General features: G+C 38.1%; 2 protein-coding genes across 3 annotated transcripts; one reads left to right on the top strand and one right to left on the bottom strand.

The window, feature by feature from the left end:
- The first annotated feature begins 1,535 nt into the window (after positions 1-1,535).
- On the top strand, positions 1,536-6,689 carry LOC147318824 (myelin-associated glycoprotein-like). Its single transcript, XM_086310956.1, has 8 exons — positions 1,536-2,304; positions 2,504-2,863; positions 3,220-3,501; positions 4,407-4,667; positions 4,745-4,835; positions 5,077-5,169; positions 5,282-5,345; positions 5,434-6,689. Exons 1-8 carry the CDS (start codon positions 2,256-2,258, stop codon positions 5,467-5,469), a joined length of 1,236 nt encoding a protein of 411 aa, XP_086167082.1. The 5' UTR covers positions 1,536-2,255; the 3' UTR covers positions 5,470-6,689.
- A 10,391-nt stretch (positions 6,690-17,080) lies between these two features.
- LOC147318823 (myelin-associated glycoprotein-like) lies at positions 17,081-21,393 on the bottom strand. 2 transcript variants are annotated; one of them, XM_086309929.1, is made up of 8 exons: positions 20,886-21,393; positions 20,331-20,690; positions 19,373-19,651; positions 18,211-18,480; positions 18,043-18,133; positions 17,727-17,819; positions 17,557-17,620; positions 17,082-17,467 (listed from the first exon to the last, which is right to left on the bottom strand). In XM_086309929.1, the coding sequence occupies exons 1-8, from the start codon at positions 20,935-20,937 to the stop codon at positions 17,432-17,434; spliced, it is 1,245 nt and encodes a 414-aa protein (XP_086166055.1). In that variant the 5' UTR covers positions 20,938-21,393; the 3' UTR covers positions 17,082-17,431. The 2 variants fall into 2 exon arrangements, with proteins under 2 accessions (XP_086166054.1, XP_086166055.1); XM_086309928.1 differs by lacking the exon at positions 20,886-21,393 and having other exon boundaries at positions 17,081-17,467; positions 18,211-18,471; positions 20,331-20,790.
- Positions 21,394-23,098: the final 1,705 nt, after the last annotated feature.

The following is a 23,098-nucleotide window of genomic DNA, read 5'->3' as shown; positions in this document are numbered from 1 at the left end:
GAAAGAAGCCATCTATGTCCTCTGTGAACGGCCATCTTTGAACAAGGTTAGTGGCTTACAACACCAATTCTCTGCCATCTATAATCCAGTTTTGAGATCCCTCCCCAGACACCTTAACACCCACCTACATCCTGGGCCATTTGACCTCAGTAAATCACATGATAGGGTGGGGCTAGCTTTCATGGTGGGTTCACCTGAAACCTTGGTTGATTGTGACCCACACCCGTTTTCACACCTTTGCTCATGTGATTAGGTAGAGGACAAATAGGGGGTCCATGTTCCTCTTGGGGACACTCCCACAGGGCTTAAAATCTGGGACTCTCCACCATTTGACCTTCTTGAATGAGAGGTGAAAGGTCTTAAAGCAACTTAAAGAAGTCCAGACACTTTTCTTTCCAAGCTACTTAGACTAAGATGACCTGGATCACTGAGACCTTTCACAGACATACAATATATGAAAGAAAGGTTAGATTTTGTGTTTGACTTAAATCAGTGGTTCCCAAACTTTTTTTGCTAGGCCCCCTTTGTTTTACAAGAAAAATGTTCGCCCCCCCCCCCTTTCTCACGCATGCACGCACACGCACAAACACATCCTCCAACCACACACACCCATATTTTGCTCCATTGCGGTTTCTTTCACACCTCAAACATTTAGTAAACAATTAAGCAAATACAAGTAATCTGCAATAAATTACAGGTAGTAAGAAAGTAAACTACTAACTCTATTACGCTACGTCCACACCTACACGGGTATTTTTGAAAACGCAGCTGTTTCTTCCACACGTAAACGGCGTTTCGAATCACCGAAAACGCAGATTTTTTTAAAACTCCTTTTTTTCTGTTTACGTGTGGACGAGGAATACAGAGTTGGTCACGCAACGTCAAAGGTATGTGCCTTTTTCACGTCACGCTGTGCGCCACGTTATGGTTTACATGAGATGAATTACAGAATGGCAGGTAGAGACAAAATACTGTTAATCTTACTGTCTTCAAGTTTTACACACTAACATATACACACGCAGTTACTGTCCCTCCATTTAGAAAGGCAGAGGTGTCACGGTGTAATTATTTTACTGTATGTGTGTAATAATATTCAACATTGCTATCAATGCATTTTTCAAAAAATGCCTCTCTGTGCAAAATGGGCTTAAAAACATAAACAACTGTAGGATACTGTTTGTCCGTGATTTGGAGAGCCCAGTGCGTGCTCCCGACGCAGGGAAAACCAATCCTGCAGGGGAGACCTACCTTGGCACTTGTGCAGGTGAAGCCAAAGGGAAGATATGCTTCGCCATATTTTCTAGTCTTTGGCTTAGAATGAAGTTGGTTTGAAAACATATTCAGCGATGCTTCATCTCCTGCTTTGCATTTCTGTGGGCGCCCTGTGCTAGCAGTGTCCAAGCGTTTTGTTTTTTCTTCCCCCCCCTTTTCATACCGTGCCCCCCCTGCAACGGCTCTGCACCCCCCCTGGGGGGCGGGCCCCACACTTTGGGAAGGTCTGACTTAAATGTACTTGTTACGGCTGTGGCCATAAGAACACTGTGTGGGCTGTTTGTTCTGTGTCTCTTTACTGTGTTTAAGACTCTTTACAGGTCCCTCCCCTAATGAAGAGTAGTGAGCAGCTGATTGGACCATGGAACAGGTGACCACATTCAAAAAGCCGCTCTGACAGCTCCAGGGAGCGAGAGAGAGAGAGTGTGGAACGAGCGAGTAGCCTGACAGCCGTCGCAGTCCTGACCCTGGTTTTCCCAGCCTGTGTTTATCTTGTGTATTTGTGGGAGTGTGAATTGTAAAAGCCGCTCCTAGTGCATTAGCTGAGAGCTTAGGCACTCGTGGGCTGAAGCGGAAGGGGTGAGCTGCCTTTTCTTTTGGAATCGTTTTCTCCTGTTTTCTTGGTCAGGGAGCGAGGGATAGCTCTGTCATTTGTTTGTTCTTTTTTCTTTCTTAGGGTTTAGTTAGTCTTTTCTGGTGGGACTTAATTGGTTTTGTTTATTATTTTGGCCTGGGCTCACCCTGGAGCTATGCTTCTTGTCCTTAAATAAAATCACTTTTTTTACTCACAACTGGTTTGGCTGTTTGGCTTGGGAACCAGGGCGGGGATTTGTCTCTCTCTCCTCCAACCTTATGTGCGTCCCTACCCGCCTAGACTAGGGGCGTAACAGTACTGTGTCAAAAGAAGAACAGAAACTATCATGTCATATTTTTACAAAGAGAAAAAACAGCAGCTTTATCACTTTATTTGCTGAAGTGAAGAGATGAATGCTCTACAGTGGCTTTTGTTGTCCATGTGCATTTGCTCCAAAGGTATGTGTGTTCTGTATAATGTATAAATTCTTAAAATATACAGAGTTAAACAGTATGTGTTTTGTTTTGTTTTTTATCTTATTTAGCTGAGGAAAAAAATTTCATTATTAAGATTTTGTCCTGTGCATTGTCTTCCTCTCATTGTTTACCCTGTTTTTGTTTTTTTCTTCATCACGTTTTGCTCTCAAATTTATTGCAGTGACTCAACCTGAAGCTTCATCTTGGACTGCTGCTGTGTCATCCTCAGTGAAAGGTCTCCTTGGATCATGTGTGGTGATCCCCTGCTCTTATAACTACCCAGATCCAAAAACCAATACCACAAGCTTTACAGGGATTTGGTACAATGACAATGATCAAGTCGTCTATCATTCTGATGCATCTCAAACTCCGGGTCAGTTTCGGAATAGGACAAAGCTGCTGGGAGACCTCAGCAAGAAGAACTGTTCTCTGATGATTGATGATCTTCAACAAAGTGATGTGGGGCCTTTATATTTCCGGATTGAAATTAAAGGCTATGACCAGTACTCCTACAAAAATAACAAAGTCTCTATTTCAGTCAGTATGTAAAATAATTTATTTTAAAAATTATTGTAAGCATGTTGTGAATATTAGCATAACTATATTTGTGAAAAGATAACATCAGTAATATCCAACGGATGTTTTCACTGTTTTGTTTGCAATAAAATAGGAAATATCTCTCCATTAAATAATCCCTATGCCCAGTCACTGTTTTTAATCTATTTTACTTTTTACAGTTAAATACTTATCAAATCAATTCACTTGATCAAAATTGATAGCTGCATAAAACACAACATCAGCAGCTATACTGTTTAAGTGCATTTGTATTTCCAATACAGTACACTTACCTTCACAACTGCATTTGGTTTATGACTATAATCTTTTTTGTTAACACAGGTCAACCTGATTTATCTGTGCAAGAGGAAGTAAAGGAGGGTGAGAATGTGTCTGCATCCTGCTCCGTGTTTCACTCCTGCCCCACATATCCACCTTCTTTCATCTGGAGTCACTTTGGAGAACAGCAAAATCAAACACAGCAGCTTCATGAAGGCCAGTGGAATTCAATATCTACTCTGACCTTTCGCCCAAACCGCTCTGATCACAACAAGCCTTTAAAATGCAGAGTAACATACCATCGAGGGCTGCACCTGGAAACATCTAAGATACTTCAAGTAAAATGTAAGTATACTGTATCAGTTTATACTAATAGCAGATAATTCTACCAGTGCAGATAATCAAATTCGGGTGAAACGGGTGAAAACGGGTGAAAACCCGTTTTTATCAGTTATGTGAAATTGCCAGAGCAAAGCCTTATCTTCCTCCAAAAGACCTAGAAAAACCTTTTCATGCCTTCATCACCTCTGGACTGGACTACTGCAATTCTCTCTATTTGGGTCTTCAACACTCATTTCTCCATTGCTTGCAGGTAGACCAAAATGCTGCTGCACGTCTTTTAGTGTTAGAATGTATGAACATATCACTCCAGTTTTAGCAAATTTACACTGGCTCCCTGTCTAATATCATGTTGATTTTAAGATTCTTTCACTTACTTTTAAAGTTAAATGATATGGCGCCCAGTTATTTAAGCAAACTCCTCAACATGTATAACCCCAAAAGAGCACTGAGATCGTCTAGCCAGATGCTCTTACTACAGCCAAGGTCTCGATTGAAGCATAGAGGAGATCGGGCCTTCGCAGTTGCAGTGCCTAGACTCTGGAATAATCTGCCAGATGATATTCGTACTTCAGAGTCTATTCAGTCTTTTTAAATTGTATCTTAAAACTCACTTTTTTAGTGTTGGCTTTTAATTCAAGTTTAGTTTGAGTAGCATCACGCTTGTTTTATGTTTGTTAATGCATTTTTTTTCTATTGTTTTCTCTTGTTCTTAATTAATTGTAAAACACTTTGTTGCTTTTAAATGTGATATAGGAATACATTTTGATTTGATTTAGATTTTAAAGCTTTAATTTAAAGGTTGAGTATAAGTCAGATGTAAATGAGGGAGAATCTGTACACCTGAAGTTCTCCAGTGATGCTAACAGGATATGATAAATCCCCACTAATTATATTTCTTGTCCTTAAAGCTGCCCCTGACATCAAGACTTCCTCAAAGTGCTCCTCTGAGAACGGCATCATAAAGTGTGACTGTATCGTAGAGTCCGAGCCTCCCAGCATGGTCTATTTTATTTTGGGTGACAGAGTCATGCAAAGCAGCAAAGCAGAGAAAAATGGCTCTGTTACTATTGAGACTCTGCAGACAGACTTTGGGTCTTTCAGGCGTGTGCAGTGCCTGGCAAACAACGTGGTGGGATATGACAACATCTTGCTCTCTTTACCTGTTAATGGTAAGAAAGACTTAAGATGCACTGATCTCTCTGTTTTTACATGACAAAAACACTCATTATGGTTTCTATCTGGACAGACAACATGCAGAATATTCTTATCTCATCTGGAGCAGGTGTGATTTTTCTGATTATTCTGATAGGAAGTGGGTTGGGAGTTGTTAAAAAATGGTAAGTTGTCATGAACATAATCATTGAAAATAAGCATTTGTTATTATTGCATCATTTGTGAAATAATAGTCATAATTACAACCAAATGAACACCAGAATGTATGTGTGTGTGTGCAGATCGATCGATCGATAGATCGATAGATCGATAGATAGATATTTAAAATATCTATGTCTTTTTGGTTAGAGGCTGTGAAAAGTGTCAGTTTCCTTTCTCATTTAATTAAAAACATTTTATTGCCAGCAGGGGGAGATCAAGAGACACAACAACCACTAACCTGAGCAACATGATGTCAGACAGACCTGTGGAGCTCCCTCATAGTGCCCCACAAAAAAGGTTTTAATTCTTCACTTCTGTTTGAAAACAAACAAATCTTACTGATGATTAAATATGATTTAAGAAGATATGCAACTAGATTTAATCTTTACCTTTTGCATTCTTTCTCCAGAAAAAACCGCTGTAACGATATCCCTTGCCCTGACATGTACAACAACCCTCCTGTCTATGGCAATGTAGGGATAAGTAATGTTTCCTTCATTAGTTCATTCATTTTGTGCATGCATGAAAAGGGGAGTGAATTAATCTTGTTTCTCTGTGCAGACTGACTGCGATGAGTCAATATACAACAATGTGTAGCGTGTGGAAAACCAGCTGCAGTCCATGTTTGTGTCTTCTGATATGAATCAAGAAAAACATCCTTGTGCAACTTAATCACATATTTCTATCATATATTTTTCACACTTTCTTTGGAAAATAGAGTAAGTAAATAGTATTTGTTAAAGTGCTCTTGTTAATCTCATCTAGAACATTTCCTTTGGCTTATCAAATTATATTGTTTAAAAAATTACCAATAACGTATTGTAAAAATCTTTAAGTTGCTAGGTCGCAAAGGTTGCAATCGCAAAATTATTATTATGAAGTATATAATATATGACATTTTTTTTCACAAATGTGTAATTCACATTTGTACATTCTTACTTTGTAAAAATCTACACTAAGAATGTACTCATGTTCAAAATTATCGCAACATATTGTCTGATTAAATTATGTGCAAACTTGTCAAATTACTAAAAATGTTTTGAAACTATGTTGTTCATTATTTATACTCAATATCATTTTTCTTTATTATTACCTTTGTTAAGAGCTGTTATGGGTTATCAAATACAACATCAGTCAAGTTATATGATATTGGTCTATCAGCACAGGTCTAGTTGAAGGATGTTTGACCTTCATGGGGTGTGGGTATTTGTGGAGAATAACTATAGATTAGTCTTGAGCATTTATGCAAAATGAAATAAAGAACAAAAAAAGTGTGTTATTCAACCATATTTAATGTCTTACACAATCGTTTACACAGTGATGTTTTAAAATAAAAAAATTTAAAAAACTACCATCAGAATTATTCATGTATGTTTTTGCTTTATGAAGCCATGTTACACATTCTATGCTAATTTCCTTCTGTTTCCTATTACCACTGCAATATACTCATGGCCTGTTTTATATTTTGATACATGACCAAAGTTCTTGCAATTCAATTGCAACACAAGTAAGACTAATTGGTAATCAGGTCTGGATTTTGCAGGCCAGCATGCCAAGGTGAACAAATGTAGTAAATGCTGCTTTGAAAAAATGATTTTGAATATTTGATCGAGATTAGTGGAATTGCTCAGAGTTTTATTAGTTTGATCTTTCTGTTGTTAGAAATGTGTGGAAAAGGTTTAATTCAAAGACTTACAACAATCATCTGTGCCAGAGACAGCTTGCTTTCAACTCAAGTTAACACAGACCTTTATATCAAAGATATTTAAACAGACTGTGACTCAGTAGTCAATGAAAATATTAATACTGGTCAGAAGATGGGGCTGTTAACCAAAATTTAAATATAGCAGTTCCTGAAAAGGTTCAGCAAAAAATCTGAATTTGAAATATTGAAAAACATGAACATGCAACAATAGATAAAATGGAATATGGTTTATTCTTCATTAAACATTACAAAGCACAAAATAAAACCAAGAAAAACATGCTCAAAAGTCACAGAGTAAAGCATGTGTGTAAAAAAAAAAGAAAAAAAAAAAAAAAAGAAAGAAAAAGTGATTAATATTTGAAGTCATATGAAGGTGATGTAAACTAACGGACACCATCAGTCCAGAAAACAACAAACTGAAAACATCAGAAATTAACCACCACCACAACTTTCAGGAATTCAGGAAGCTGGAAATCAGAGTTAAGGGGAAGAAGAACACAATGAAGAATAGTACAAAAGGTTAAGTAAAAAAATAACATAATTCCTTTTTTGTTTACATTTTTTTCTGATATTTTCATATTCTAGATATTCTAGATACATATTTAAGCATTTTTTATTCATCTTTAGGCATAAAAAGAACATTTTAGAACTTCATTTTTTAAACATGTACTTTTTAAAGAGTTTTTTACATGTTCACTTAGGTGGACAATTTATAGTGTATAGAGTGAGACATCAATGTCCAGTGTAGTGGTTTATGTGCAAGTATACCATCGACACTGACACAAATACAAGAAAATAGCCCTTGAATAGCTGTCTACTGTAGTGACCACTATGCGTGAAACGGTTAAACATACCTGATTATATTCTGATCAGTATTAAGCAATTAAGCATAATTGACTATCAGAAAAAAAAATACCTAATACCATTTCTCTTATTCACAATCACGTATAATGATGGGTTGTGTCACGGTACTGGGTGACCCAGTTTCGTTGTATTTTGTTATTCATTTGTGTTCTAGTTTCAGTTTAGCTTATCTAGTTAATTTCTGCCATTTTAGTCCTTTGTTTTTTAGATCCTTTTGTGTCATCTGCCCCTGTAGTAAGTCTCCCTGGTTTGTGTGTCTACCTATCATGGTTCTTGCCTGTGTGGTTCTTGTTGTCCTGTTTCCTGTTTATTCTGAAAGTCTTGTTTCCATGTTCTATGTGCGTATTTCCACTGTGGTGCCATTATGGTCAATTGTGTCCGCTGTTTCTCCATGTGTGTTCACTTCCCTCTGTTACACTCAGGGGCAATTCTAGGATCAGAGCTTTGGGGGTGCTGCGCACCCAGAGAGCTGCCCATCCTGGCAAGGTAAACTTTAGTCATCACGATGAGACTTCTTCCCCGTCTCTGTCAGTCCCTGCATCCTTAAATGTCTCCAGTTGTCCCGAGTTCCCTCTGACTGTCTCCTTGGTGCATTTAAACCCCTGTTCCTCCCTGTCCTCATCGTCTGTTGTCTTCATCTTCATTATCACTCATCATAATTGTACCCTCTCTGTGCAAGTCTGCAAATTTCTTTATTAAATCATGAGATTCTTAAATTCATCAAGTCTCTCTGTGCCTGGGTCCTACACTCCAAAAATAGAAGAGTCCTTGAAATGTACAAAATATTATTACAAAATTAGAAAAATTGAGACACCTTGGCCTCTGGTACAATGTATACAATGTATGAAAAGATCTTTACTGCAGATACTACTATGGCTCTGCAGATTTGTTCTTTTCTTTTATCCTATGTCGCCTCACCTTGAGGTTGGTAAATCTGTCTATCACATTTTGGTGGTCAAGTTTCTCAAGCATTTCTCAACTGACATCACAGCCAGGTGCTGGAGTCTGCTTTGACCCATGGTCCTTCTCAGCCAGGTATGGAGCTGACTCAAGACACTAAAAGACCTTTCACAGCTACAGCTGCTAGCTGGGTTTGTTAGGGCAACCTGAATAACAGTTTTCAGTGTGGGGACGATCTGATTATCCAGAAGATTGTACAATGTTAACATATCTGGGATGGCACCAGCCTCATTCTTGAGCTTCAAAAAGGTTTTGGCAACCGTGACTTCCTCTGACTGAAGCTCAATATGGTAATGCAGTGCCAGGGCTGACAACCCAGTTTGTTTTGCAGATTCTGTACAGCAGCTTTAATATAGGGAGAAAACAACTTCCAGATTGTACGAGTAAAATTAGTTTAACAGTTTCTGTTTTGCCTGTGTCCCGAATTCGAAAATGTTGAGCAACAGAACAAACCAACAGAGGCTCAGGAGAGTGCAATCAGACAAGGAGTTTATTAAACACACGCAGGAGGAGAAGTATACAGCACCACACCAGCAAAACGTCTCCTGCTAAGAATACACGTGGAAGTGTTTTATAACATCAGGGTTCACGCCCCTTCTCGCTTCGATTACAGATCAGATACATCGATTTGCAGTAAATGGTACATCTTAAATGGCTAAAAACAGACACCAAAGTTCCCTTTTCTATAACACCTTCCATACATGGCAATAAATTTCAAGCCTACATGGTCCCTGAGGGCTTGTCCTCTTCTTGACGGGTCTTCTGTCATCTGTTACCAAGTAGACTAAAATGCAGTCAGAAGCTAAATGAGTTTCAGGCCTTTGGTCTGGCAGGTTTTTGGATTATATGTGTTTGTAAGCGTGTATGTGTCTATCCTTCTATGCTCCAAGTCACCCACAATATATCGACTGAGACATCGCGCTTATCGAAGCTTGAAACCTTCAATAGACTGAGACTGAGCATCAACTCTGAATAAAGCACAGACATGCAATGTGTGTATAAACTGACTAGGGCTGCACCTGTAAGAAAAAGGTTAATAGCAGTAAGTTTCATAAACATCTTTAATGCAATATCAATGCTGTAAGGTATATTATTAATGCAATGTTAATAATGCAGGTTATATTGTTGCAGTAAAATAATTTCTGTATCTCCACACCTGTTAGTACTCCCTGTCTGTTTTCTTACCTGGTTCTTCCTGATCTTGTACTTTCTCCTCATGTTCTCCTCTTTCCTCTCTCCCTCTTTGGACTGACAATCATACACAAATAGATTGTATTCAATTAGATTTAAAAAAAAATATATCAAGATCACTAATAAAAAAGTCCTCTCTCACTGTACTTTCAACCAAAAGGCAAATAACCAAAGCACATGTACAACTAATAAAGGATATAAATATTGAAACACTGATCCAACATTATCCTTTATTGACGGATCATTCTCTCTGTACACACACACACACACACACACACACACACACACACACACAACAGGAGTTATAAGGTTAATGCGCATCCAGTCAGTTAGCTAGTTAGTACCTTGGGTTCAATATCGGCACATATGATAAAATAACCAGTTTCTCTCATTATATTTCAAACAAGACAGTGGTAACAGCAGCAGGCTACGGATAATGTTAAGTTTTAGATTTTAAATAGGCTGTATAAATTTCAATGGGAGCAACAGGACGGTCAAATATCGCTGAATTTACTACAGATTAGGACGGATTGTAGGGTAGCAAACATAGTCAGGAAACACGTTTTCAACACAGCAGGTTACCTGGGTGTAATGTTTTTCAGCTAAAAACAAACATGGTCTGACTCCTACCTAACGATATAAAGAGTAACTGAAGGTTAAATGCTGAAGCACCCCCAAAAATGGGCTAAAATCGCCCCTGGTTACACTCCTGTGTATTTAAGTCTTGTGTCTCTTACTGTTGTCAGGTCGTCTGCTTATGTTCCCCCCCTTGTAGTCACAGTCATAGTTATAGTCATAGTCACAGTTAAAATCATAGTCAAACTCATAGTCTAGTCTTAGTTGTCGGTTTTGGTTTTGTTATTCATGTATCAGCCTAAATAAAGGCTTGCTTTTGTTTTTCAACCTCAGGAACCATCAAGTTGTTCTCTAAAAGTGAACACGAACTTTTTTTTTAAGTGCTTTAAAAGTGCAAAAACCCACAGCTACAAACATCTGACTGACACTACTACCTTCTAGGTATCCTATAGAAGATTCTCATTGCATCACTACATGCAACATGCAGCTTCTGCATGCAACAGTGATTGTAAGAGGACCACAAGGGGGCAGTACATAGCGGTGTGCAATACGTTTCAAAGCAGGGGCGGGTGTCCTGCAGGTTTTAGATGTGATCTGATCCAACACAGCTGATTTAAATGGCTAAATTACCTCCTCAACATGTCTTGAAGTTCTCCAGAGACCTGGTTATGTACTCATCATTTGATGCAATGGTATTTGCCTGCACATAGAGCTTACAGTGCTGTCTGTATCATCATCATCATTCATTTCATCAGTAATAAAGCATGGATGGTATCTTTTTAATCAGACTTACACTTTATTTATAAATTTGATTAAAAATAAATATGATTTACTATTAGCTAAAACATACAGATAAACTTTTGATAAATATTTGCAGCTCTGGAGGCCAGTATCCCTGAATTGGAGAGTTTGCTTCAAACCCTTGAAAAACCCCTATCTAGCCAGGCCCCTGTAGCTGATTGTAACGCTTGCTGACCCCTGGCAAGCTGTCCCAAGAAAACTGTCCCAAGCACAGGACCGCTGGGTGATGGTGATGAGGAAGCATAGTCTTAAACAGAAGCTCCAGAGGTAGCACCAACATGTTCATGTGTCTTCTCCACTCGGCGACACACCATCCAAGGATTAAATTCCAGTAATTGGCGATTCTGTTCTGAGATGTGAAGCTAGAAACACCAGCAACCATAGCCAATTGTCTTCCAGAGGCCAGAGCCTTCAATGCGCATATTAGAGTCAAACCACAAACTATATCACTCTTTCACAATAAATAATAACGCACACAAGTTGTTTCAGTGATAACAAACTATATTAATTATAGATAATGCTGTTTATCAACAGTGAAGGCATGGATGTCAACAGATTAACACAGGTGAAACTGCCCCTGACTAGATCTTGCAGAGTGAAAAAACACAAAACAACCACTCGAGGGCCAACTGCCGAACAAAAAACACCTAATTCCATCATATTACAATAGCTATATCAAGCTATATAGTTTATGTCTTCCATATTTCCAACCATATCCATAATCACATACTGTGTATGCTACCATTGTATGTAGTGTATTATCTTACTTTTTTCATTGATTGTACTTATTTGTATTTTTGTATTTCCTTCTGATATCTGTACCTGAGCTGAGGTGACGCAAAAATGTCCCCGTTGTGGGATCAATAAAGTCTTATCTTATCTTATCTTATTGAGGGAAATTTAAAACTGCTGGCTAAGGGTAAATGTAAATTCACTAAAATCCTAATTCCAAGCAGTAATGACACCTGGTTACATTAATCAGAGGACACTAAAATCAATATTGAAAGGATGACTTTGCCAAAACAATGTCGGACTCTGTAGTTTTCTCTGGTCCCCTCCCCAATTGGACCACGAATGACAAGTTTAGCTGCATGTTCTCCTTAAATTCCTGTCTGCCTGAGTGGTGTCCCACAAATGATGTGGGCTTGATAGATAATTGGGAAACTTTCTGGAGGAAACCTCCCTTATTAGGAGGGACCGCATCCATCCCATTTTGGATGGAGCAGATCTCATGTTTAGAAATCTGGCCAAATTAATCAAAACCTCCCAAACGTGACTATCCAGAGTTGGGACGAGGAAGCAGAGTTGCAGTCTTACATGCCTCTCTGCAGCTTCTCTCATCCTGTTATCCCCAGAACCCCATCCCCTTAGAGACTGTGTCAGCTCCCAAATAGACAAGAAACAAACTAAAACCCTGCAAAAAATGACTGAAACATAAGAAATCACAATGAAAGAGCAATACAGTACATGTGGTCAGGTCTGTCATGCCCCAATCCTGGTTTTGGCACCACTGTAAACAAATGCACGACAGTCCCGACCACATGTTCGCACTTTTCAGTACACTTTTTTATTGCGGCTGTTGATTTACACACGCGGCTGCGGTTTTTCAGCAGATGCAGTGGGTGCCCATATTATTAATGTGACTGCTGCGAATTTCTTTGTTCGGCTTTAAAAGTGATTCCGATGCTAAACATGACTTCCACATGACTTTTCTGCTAGGTAACTTGCGCTCCACCTGTCAGACTTCTGCCCCACACAGGGGGGCGCATGATAGGTTTGTAGCTTGAACCTATCCGCTGGAACGTTGAAGACAATATAATTACACAGCAAAGCAAGACACGAGTAGGCAAAGTTCTTCATGTTACTCATGCATGAGGGAGTCCTGCCTGGAGCCAAGTGTCGTTCCACCACTTGACCTCCGTCAGACTCTCAGCCAGGTCCCCCATAGCACTCCTTTTATTGTGGTTACATGAATATGCATAGGGTCATTAACATATAACATCTTACATAGGTATACATGTGAACAAAGAATACTGTGTGTGTGTGTGTGTGTGTGTGTGTGTGTGTGTGTGTGTGTGTGTGTGTGTGTGTGTGTGTGGTCAAGATGTGACCCTGTGAAGACTCCCCAAATATACGTGTGTTTGCTAAACCATATATCAGCAAAAGAGAAGATACGACCTCTCCTAGGAGGTGTGTGATCTATGCCAGAATACTCTGTAGAGGAGTGAACGCACTCCCCTCTTCCTGCTACACAGAGTTGTTACAGACCTCCTTGGATGAGACATTCTTCCAATCTACAAATGATTATATACTTCTAAGCATATATGGTTAAATATTTCTAAGCATAAATGACAATCAACAATACAAAACCTAACAGCGCACCACACACTTTGAGAATTACTGGCATAACCAAATGGAAAAAGTTTATAATTGTGAGACTACATTTCATAGTTAGCATCAAATTAGTGGCTTTAAAAAGTTAAAGAAGAAAGTAAAAGCAGAAGAAAATGCACATTTAAAAAAGCAGCATAATATGACATTACTCTACAGTAGGGATGGGTATCGTTTAGGTTTTATCCGATACCGGTGCCAAATCGGTACTTTTGAAACGGTGCCGGTGCTCAAACGGTGCTCAAACCGGTGCTTAAAGAATGGAGAACACAAAATTGGTCCAAAAACCTCTCATGTTCAGCTGTTTTTTGTAAAAATATAACAATGTTAGCCTTTTCTGCAGCTATGGGGCATATATGGCATCACTCTTGGCTGGAAGCAGTGCTTAAACAATGGAAAAAACACAAACTTTGTCCAAAAACCTCTCATGTTTAGCTGTTTTCCACTTTTTCTTTGGTCATTTTATCCTTTTTAGCCAGGGTGAAGGGAGTATCTGCCATCAAACAAGAAGACAGCTGCATGTAGCTATGATGATGTTTGCTAGTTCACCTTACATGCATTAATGTAATAACGTGGTTAGCCTACTCAACGTAAATTAGCTACTCACGCAGAGAAGAACGGCTGCTGACACCATCATCCGTCATCATTTCTGCTACACTGGCAGGGCTAGGGGCCAGGACTCTCCTCTTCGTGTTTTTGGGGGATGTTGCATAACAGGCAACCCACCGGCAGTAGATGTGCTCGGTGTGAGGTCTCGCAGCAAGCTATCAAATACGGTGCATTTCTCGGCTTTTAAAAAAAACGCTATGCGTCGCCAGGTGTTTCATGCATATCTACAATAACTCATACTCACAGTTCCAAAACTTAATTTTGGAACTGAAATTGAATTGTAGAACTGAAACTGAATGGTGAGAAATGAATCTGCAATTATTCGAGAGCTAAATTTTTAAAGGATAAAATACGGTTTCAAAGGAAATGGATTCATTTTCAAACTATAAAATTCAATTTCAATTTAGTGATGATCATTTATAAACCAATAAATTGAATTTCAAATTAGGCAAATTCATATTCAGTTTGTAAAAGCATTTATTCAAGTTACAATTCCGATTCAATCTGAGCAATTCAAATTTAACTTATTCAAATTCAGTTTCTGATGGCACAGATTTCTGCCCATATAATATTCACAACTATTTTCAGTTGCGGATGATAAAGGATTCAGAAAGTTTATTCATGCAGGCCCATATGACAGAGAATATGCATGTTCTTTTTGTTTTCATATTTTAATTTATATTTAATTGTGTTGTGTTTTGTGTTGTTTCATTTTAAATTTGTTTAAAAGGAAAAAGCTGAAAATTTAAATAGTTAAAAGTTGAACTGTGACTAGTTGGTTTTTGTATTATATGATTTATTTATTACATTTTATGTGGAGTGAATAAATAAAAGTATATTTACGGTGGCCCCTAGAGACGAAGCACGTGCAAACTTCAAAACATGTACGAACTCTGAAGCACGTAAAAACTCCGCCCATACAAACTCCAAAACACATACAAAAGACAACAGAAGTGCTCCAGGATGCCAGGCGCAGTGTTGAGCTTTTGTTACCTAGTGGCTACACAAGCCAGGAAGTACCAACGACTGGATTTGGTGGTAGTAACAGGTAAATGAAAATTGTTTTTAATTGTGTGTGTGTGTGTGTGTGTGTGTGTGTGTGTGTGTGTGTGTGTGTGTGTGTGTGTGTGTGTGTGTGTGTGTGTGTGCTTGTGCGTACGTACATATGAGTGCTTGTGCGTACGTACATATGAGTGCTTGTGCACACAGCAAATTCAAAAGTGTTAAATGTTTTGGTGTTAATAGTCTTCTTGCAAAAGTAGAGTTAATTTTACTCTAAGCAGAGTCACATTCTTTTAATGTAACTGAGGTGTAAAATGATAGTAGTTAAAATCGAGTGTTAAAAATGAGTGTTTCTCTGTCAAATCTGGAGGTGTTACAATGGAAACATTAACTCTTGACCTCTTAACTCTGAACTCCTACAGGGGGTATGACACCAATAGAGAATTCACAGACTCCGCCCCCAGCACGGCTCCAATCGAAGCTGAAGTGAAGCCGTTTCAGAACATTTTGCTCTACATATTTGAGTTGTTTGCCATGCTTGGTAAGTCATTTTTTCAAAGATTGTTTCAATTATTATTATGAGCTTTTACTTCTGTGGCTCTTTGGAGTTGAGACAAAGCTGTGTGAAAGGCATTAGCCATGTTGCTCGGTGATAGCATAATATTCTGTTTTAGCTAGCTGAAAGGTATTGTTTGCGGGCAAATACCACAGCCATGAAAAAAGCTTGCATGTGAATTTTCAGTCAAACTTTTGGTCAAATACACCTAAAACAATGTCTAGAATGTGAAATGTTGGTATGATGGTGCTACTTGAAGCCTGAAAACGATCGCCCATTTAAAAAAAAACAAAAAAAAAAAACAAAAAAAAAAAACGAGCAAACAGCAGTAGCAGACGTCCTGACTCGATTCTACATTAGCATAGATCCCTCCAGAGTTTTGTGCACACGGTTTAGGTAAAAATGAAAAAGGTTGAGGTTTTACATTTAGTTCAGTATTACCTGTTGCCTGTGTCTTTGTCTTTTGGGAAAATACTTTACACAAGTAATGGCTCAAAGAGGATTCCTTTTTTTTTTCTGTGCTGCAATTGTTTACTGGATTATTTGTGCCATTAATTAGTGTCAACTAATTTTTATTCAATCTCCGCACAGGATATGCTTGTGAAGATGGAATATGGGGGAGAGCAGAAGTGCGTTGAAGTTCCACAAAGGGATGAATGAAGGACATGCATATTGTATTGAAGAAATAAGTGATGAGAATGCTGTTATTTGCATTTACCAGCTCACCTATGTCAGACCTTTTGATAAACAAAATTCTAATGAAAGTGAGAACATGTACACTGTTACATCTTTCAGAAAATGTTTTGAAATTGTGGTGCACAGTTCAGAATAAATGTTTTTCAAAAACCATTGCATCTTTTTAGTAAATGTTTATTTCCAAAATAAATTTCTAGAAGTTCAGAACAGTAAAATTCCTGCTTTTTAGAATGAATTAGAAGATAACTCTTACGTAGTTAAACTAAAATACTCTTTGAGAGTTAATATATAAACTCTTAACACCAAGTGTTAAATTATCAACTCCAGACAGATTTGGTGTTTAACACTAAATCAGAGTTAACGTACCAACTCTCCAAAAAGAGTTAAATTAACACTCTCTGGTGTGGACCCATATAGACACTTTAATAGTGTTGAAATCAAATCCGACAGTGTTAATTTGGACATGCTGGATTTGCGTGTATAAATACACAAACAATACAGATGTTTTCAATTGTGTAACTTAAGTGATCTAGGTAGCTCTGTTTTGGAAGTTTAGTTAATGCTAGAAATGTGTTTTGGAGTTTGTACGTGCTTTGTCTCTAGGGGCCACTGCCCCTAGACATAAACCTTAGAACTGAAGAAGCTTCTCGGATGAGAGGTGAAACGTCTTCAAGCAACTTAAAGAAGTCCAGACGCTTTTCTTTGCAAGCTCCTTTGACTACGATGACCTGAATGACTGAGAACCTTCACAGACTTTCAGAGTTGCGGAATATTACATATATATACATATACATGTGTGTGTGTGTGTGTGTGTGTATATGTGTGTGTGTGTGTATACACGCACACACGCGCGCGCAAATGAGGGAGAAAGAGAAACAAGCTCCAGGTGGCAGCATTGCGTCATTTAAAGATTGGATAGAGGAACTGTTCACAGGTATTAAAAAAATAAAAAAAAAATACAAAAACATGAATTCTGATGAAGTAACCTTGTTCCAGTTTTTTGCAGTTTATGACAGGAATCACAAGATCATCACAGTTTTAGACATTAATATTTACTTATTGTATTCTGCAAATAAAATGTGAATTATATATGACAGATATAAGTGATAAACATTGAAAACTGAATGAGATTGGAAAAAAAACCTTGACTCATTCTTAACTCGTATATCAGAGGACATAAACATGGACTCCAGCTGGTCTTCCACATGCTACACATTGGCATATATTGACTCATCCCAGTCAGTCTGCACAGAGAAACAAAATTAATTCACTCCCCTTTTTAATGCATGCAAAATATGAATGAACTAATGAAGAAAACATTACTTATCCATACGTTGCCATAGACAGGATAATTGGTGTACATGTCAGGGGAAGGGATATCCTTACGGCTCATTTTCCTGCAGAAAGAAAAGCTATTATTAAAACAAGTGACACATCTTTAAACTTATATTTATGATTACAATTTTTTTTGTTTGTTTGCAAACAGAAGTGAAGAATTAAAACCTTTTCGGTGGGGCACTATGAGGGAGTTCCACAGGTCTGTCTGACATCATGGTGCTCAGGTTAGTGGTTGTTGTGTCTCTTGATCTCCCCCTACTGGCAGTAAAGTGTTTTTGATTAAATGAGAAAGGAAACTGACACTTTTCACAGCCTCTGAAATTAAAGACAGGCTGTCAGGACCTAAAAAAATTGTTCTGGTGCTCATATAGTTGTAATCATGATTGTGACTATTATTTGATACATGTTGCAATATTTACAGATTCTCCTGCATGCATGACATACTTGTTTATCTGCAATGATTATGTTCATGACAACTTACCATTTTTTAACAACTCCCACTCCACTTCCTATCAAAATAATCAGCAAAATCACACCTGCTCCGGTTGAGATAAGAATATTCTGCATGTTGTCTGTTGACAAAGAAACCATGTTAAGTATTTTTGTCATGTAAAAATAGAGAGATCAATTCATCCTAAGTCTTTCTTACCATTAACAGGTAAAGAGAGCAAGATGTTGTCATATCCCAGCATGTTGTTTGCCAGGCAGTGCACAAACCTGAAAGACCCAAAGTCTGTCTGCAGAGTCTCAATAGTAACAGAGCCATTTTTCTCTGCTTTGCTGCTTTGCATGACTCTGTCACCAAGAATAAAATAGACCATGCTGGGAGGCTCAGACTCTACAATGCACTCACACTTTACCACGCCGTCCTCGGAGGAGCACTTTGAGGAAGGCTTGATGTCAGGGCCATCTGTGAGAACTAGACATATATTAAGACATAGCCATGCATATATTATATATGTTTGAATGAAATAAAAAAATCTATTTTCTTTTTGGATTTACTCTCGCGTAATGTAACACATAACATGAGCTGCACAGGGCATGTCTGGTGACAGCTGACAGTTTAACTGTGCCACTCATAGCTGCTGACAGGGTTAGCATCACTGAAGCACTTCAGGCATACAGTTTTTTAGTGTGTGTGTATATATATAAAAAAAAAACAACCCAAAAAACCCCTGTAAAACCGACAACTTTAGTTAATAATTAATAATTAAGAAATATAGTACCGGTATGTAAGAAGGCAATGTTTCACAACTTTCCCTTTCAATACAAAAAAAAACAAAAAAAAACAAAAAAAACTCCAGTGAACTTCATTTACTGGCAGCATGAATAAAGTTTTCAGGTGAGTAGTGTGAGGGCTGTCATACTCAGTCATGGTGAGAGGCAACTGTGTCTACTGTGACCATACAACAAATTGTAACTTTCTTTATTTGTGCTCCCTTCCCCTATTTTGTTCTATTTTATCATGTTTTAATCCAGATTTTTAATGTTTTTTTCTTTTTTTTTTTTTTTAATTTGATTGTAAATAACGTTTTCGTTTAAATGTCTTGATGCATGCTCAATCATCAAGGTAAGTGAATCTCCAAAAGTTGATTCTGTTCATCTGGACGTAGCGTTTTGTGGGAGAAACGTTTCGTCACTCATTCAAGTGACTTCTTCAGTCTCAGCTGACTGCAGGTAAGATTGGGAAATCTTATAAGATTGGGGCATTGCGTCCCGATGAGCAGAATCAACTTTTGGAGATTTTAGTTTAAAAAGGCTTGATACTAGCTACAGCGGTTAATACCCTGGTAAATCTGCAGTATACTTACATCTTACTTGAAGTATCTTAGATGTTTCCAGGTGCAGCCCTCGATGGTATGTTATGTTGCATTTTAAAGGCTTGTTGTGATCAGAGTGGTTTGGGCGAAAGGTCAGAGTAGATGTTGAATTCCACTGGCCTTCATGAAGCTGCTGTGTTTGATCATGCTGCTCTCCAGAGTGACTCCAGATGAAAGAAGGTGGATATGTGGGGCAGGAGTGAAACACAGAGCAGGATGCAGACACATTCTCACCCTCCTTTACCTCTTGCACAGAGAAAACAGGTTGACCTGTGTTAACAAAAAAGACTGTGGTCATAAACCAGAACTCCATCATGGCAGTAAGTTTATACTGTAATGGAAATACAAATGTACTTAAACAGTACAGCTGCTGATTTTATGTTTTATGCAACTTTAAATTTTGGTCAAGTTAATAAACTGTTCACAGTAAAGGGTTTTGAGTGTGATTTCAAGCTTAAAGATGAATGAAATAAGAAATAAACTAGGTGATAATTACTTTCAACATCTGACTGACAAAGAAGAAGAAGATGAGCAGTTTTACAATAAACAATTTCTAAAGAACAAAGCGAATTGATAGTTGATAACATGGTTGGAGTATAATGATAACTTCTATTGCCATTGATTTTGATTGATTATCATAATTTGATGAGTTGCACAAATACATTTTTACATCTAAGGTTTGAATGAGTAGTTCAACAACTAATGCAAGTCTGCAAAAATTAATGTAAAATGTTCCAGAGCACTGCAACCTGACCCTACAATATTTACTTCATATTTATATTCAAATGAGTATAAAAGACTTAGATCAGGCCTGTTTCACTAAAACTAAAATGCTCAGGAATGCTGAATGTCAAACGTCCAACATGATGGTAAAAATACTGGAAATAAAAAGAGAACTATTAGAGCTAGAACACAAGACTTTACTGGTAACCATATTTATTTTACTTACTGACTGAAACAGAGACTTTGTTATTTTTGTAGGAGTACTGGTCATAACCTTTAATTTCAATCCGGAAATATAAAGGCCCCACATCACTTTGTTGAAGATCATCAATCATCAGAGAACAGTTCTTCTTGCTGAGGTCTCCCAGCAGCTTTGTCCTATTCCGAAACTGACCCGAAGTTTGAGACTTATCCGAATGACAGATGACTTGATTATTCTTATTATACCAAATGCCTGTAAAGCTTGTGGTACTGATTTGTGGATCTGGGTAGTTATAAGAGCAGGGGATCACCACACATGCGCCAAGAAGACCTTTCACTGAGGATGGCACAGTGGCGCTCCAAGATGAAGCTTCTGTTGGGGTAACTGTAATAAAGTGCAGAGTAAAATGCAATGAAATAAAGCACAGGAATAAGACAAAGAATGAAAGAAGGACAGCAGCATGGAATAATACAGACCAGATCATCTAACACTTGTCATAATTTGTCTGTACAAAAACACAAAGGCCTATAAAAGAAGTGAGAATTAAAAATTACAGCTAAATATATGAACTATCCATACCTTTAAAGCGAATGCACATGAAGAACAAACACAAAGACCACCGCAATGCCATCTTTCACCTTGTTGTCACTCAAGTAAATACAGACAAGTTTTGTTTGTCGTCACATTTATTTCCTTCATGTGTGAAGTGATTGCGACGTTTCAATTCTATTTTTAAGATCCACTGAATTGAAATGCATGCCATAGCCCTGAGTCTGAGGACTCAGTGGTTTTTTTTCATTGTTATTATCCATGTTTTCGATTTTATTCCGATTAAGGTCTTCTAGTTCTGAGGCCATTTGCTATCTTAGTGCGTCTAGTTTTTCTTCCCCTTGTCTCATTATGTCCTATTAATCCCAGCTGTGTCTCCCTCCTGTTTCTCATTCCCTGATTGCCCCTTTGTGTTTATGAGCCCTGTGTTTTCTCCTGCTTGTTGCTGGTTCGTCTGTGTTATTTCCCTGTGTCATCCTGTGTAGTTTCCCTGCACCTCCATTTCAGGTTTCAAGGCTGTTTTTGGTTAGTTTTCCCCAGTTTAGGTTATCCTTAGGTTTTATTTCATACCTGCTACGTTCCTGTTTGTTTCACCTACCATATTAATAAAGCTCACTCGCATCAGAAGCTGCCTTCAACTTGGGTCCTTTATTAAAACTCATCCAGCTTGCCCAGCTAGCCGTGATGCTTCTCGGATGAAAGGTGAAACATCTTTAAGAAATTTAGTCCAGTCTCTTTTCTTTGCAAGCTCTTAGATAGCCCTCTGAAGCCACTTTATCAAACACAAACTGTCACTTCTTTCCCTCATATGCTGTAAGGTTGAGAAAATAGTCATGTTAATCATAATTTCATTTTTTTCTATGATAACCTAATAGTGTTATAGTACCATATCACCCCATTAGAACACTTCACTCTCACACTGCAGGCCTACTTGTTGTTCCTAGTAGTAAAGTAGAATGGGAGGCAGAGCCTTCAGTTTTCAGGGCCCTCTTCTGCGGAACCAGCTTCCAGTTTGGATTCGGGAGACAGACACTATCTCTACTTTCAAGATTAGGCTTAAAACTTTGCTTTTTGCTAAAGCATATAGTTAGGGCTGGACCAGGTGACCCTGAATTCCCCCGTAGTTATGCTGCAGTAGTTTTAGGCTTCTAGGGATTCCCATTATCCATTGAGGATTTCTTCATCAGTCACCTTTCTCACTCATAATGTTTTGAATCATACTTGTTATTGATATATGGATCTGTTCCACAGCATATCTTTTATCCTGTCTTCCTCCTGTCAGCCCAACCTGACGCAGCAGGTGGCCACCCCTCCCTATAATCAGTTTCACTGTTTCTTTGAGACTGACATCACAACTTGATCATTACATGCCTTTCTTGTTGCCTTTTGCTTCTTTATTTAGTTTCTCATTATATTATGTATTAATATATTTAGATTTTCACTTTTTGGTCAATTTCTTTCTTTCCGTTTTTAAAATAAATCTTATTTGTTTTCCATTAAATTGATTCTTTTTTGTAGTTTCTACCATACTGAGTTATTGTCTTTACTGCAAGCTGACCTCTATGTGTCCCTTGTATAAAGTCATTCCTTTTGTGTTTTGCAAGAAAGGTCAACCTAGTTCACAGGTGTCGAACTCCAGGCCTCGAGGGCCGGTGTCCCGCAGGTTTTAGATGTGTCCTTGATCCAACACAGCTGATTTAAACGGCTAAATTACCTCCTCAACATGTCTTGCAGTTCTCCAGAGGCCTGGTAATGAACTCAGGTGTAATGACCAGGGTCAGATCTAAAACCTGCAGGACACCGGCCCTCGAGGCCTGGAGTTCGACACCCCTGACCTAGTTTAAATATTTCTCTGGTTACTGGAATTGTCATGTTACATTAAAAGAAAACCAGCCTATAACCACCAGTGCTATATGTAGAATATTTACCATAATACAAATGGGTTTATTTTTAACATTCATCAGAAGGGTTACACTTGACAGTCATGCATCACTTCACAGCTCTGTTTTGCAATGCAACACGTTAACCACAGTGCAACATCCCACCTCAAGCTTGGTGCTTTAGCTAATTACCATAAGCTTTGCTAGAATAAATAGATGAATAAATAGACTGTGGATAGATAAAGATGATATGCTAATGTTTGCCTTTGCTGACTTATATTTGGGGATTTGCTGTTTTTAGCAGTAAAAACTATTACACTCACCACAGGCCAGTATGGACAGATGTGCACTTGATTCTCTGTT

Source organism: Aulonocara sp. 'chitande type north' Nkhata Bay, linkage group LG11 (genome assembly GCF_057382095.1).
Source record: "Aulonocara sp. 'chitande type north' Nkhata Bay isolate Kocher_YH1m ecotype deep benthic linkage group LG11, A_spYH_male_GT1.1, whole genome shotgun sequence".
Classification (NCBI taxonomy): domain Eukaryota; kingdom Metazoa; phylum Chordata; class Actinopteri; order Cichliformes; family Cichlidae; genus Aulonocara; species Aulonocara sp. 'chitande type north' Nkhata Bay.
The sequence above is the reverse complement of the archived record's forward strand: the minus strand, read 5'-3'. Positions and strand labels throughout refer to the sequence as shown.

What these genes read in the sequence shown, in the direction of transcription:
- LOC147318824 (XM_086310956.1), top strand. Translation starts at nt 2,256, where the DNA reads ATGAATGCTCTACAGTGGCTTTTGTTGTCCATGTGCATTTGCTCCAAA. An exon ending in CATGTGCATTTGCTCCAAAG is followed by an intron (nt 2,305 to 2,503) that starts GTATGTGTGTTC and finishes AATTTATTGCAG; the next exon opens with TGACTCAACCTGAAGCTTCA. An exon ending in TAAGATACTTCAAGTAAAAT is followed by an intron (nt 3,502 to 4,406) that starts GTAAGTATACTG and finishes TTGTCCTTAAAG; the next exon opens with CTGCCCCTGACATCAAGACT.
- LOC147318823 (XM_086309928.1), bottom strand. Translation starts at nt 20,790, where the DNA reads ATGATCTGGTCTGTATTATTCCATGCTGCTGTCCTTCTTTCATTCTTT. An exon ending in GCTCTCTTTACCTGTTAATG is followed by an intron (nt 18,134 to 18,210) that starts GTAAGAAAGACT and finishes CTTTGTCAACAG; the next exon opens with ACAACATGCAGAATATTCTT. An exon ending in CATAGTGCCCCACCGAAAAG is followed by an intron (nt 17,621 to 17,726) that starts GTTTTAATTCTT and finishes TTCTTTCTGCAG; the next exon opens with GAAAATGAGCCGTAAGGATA.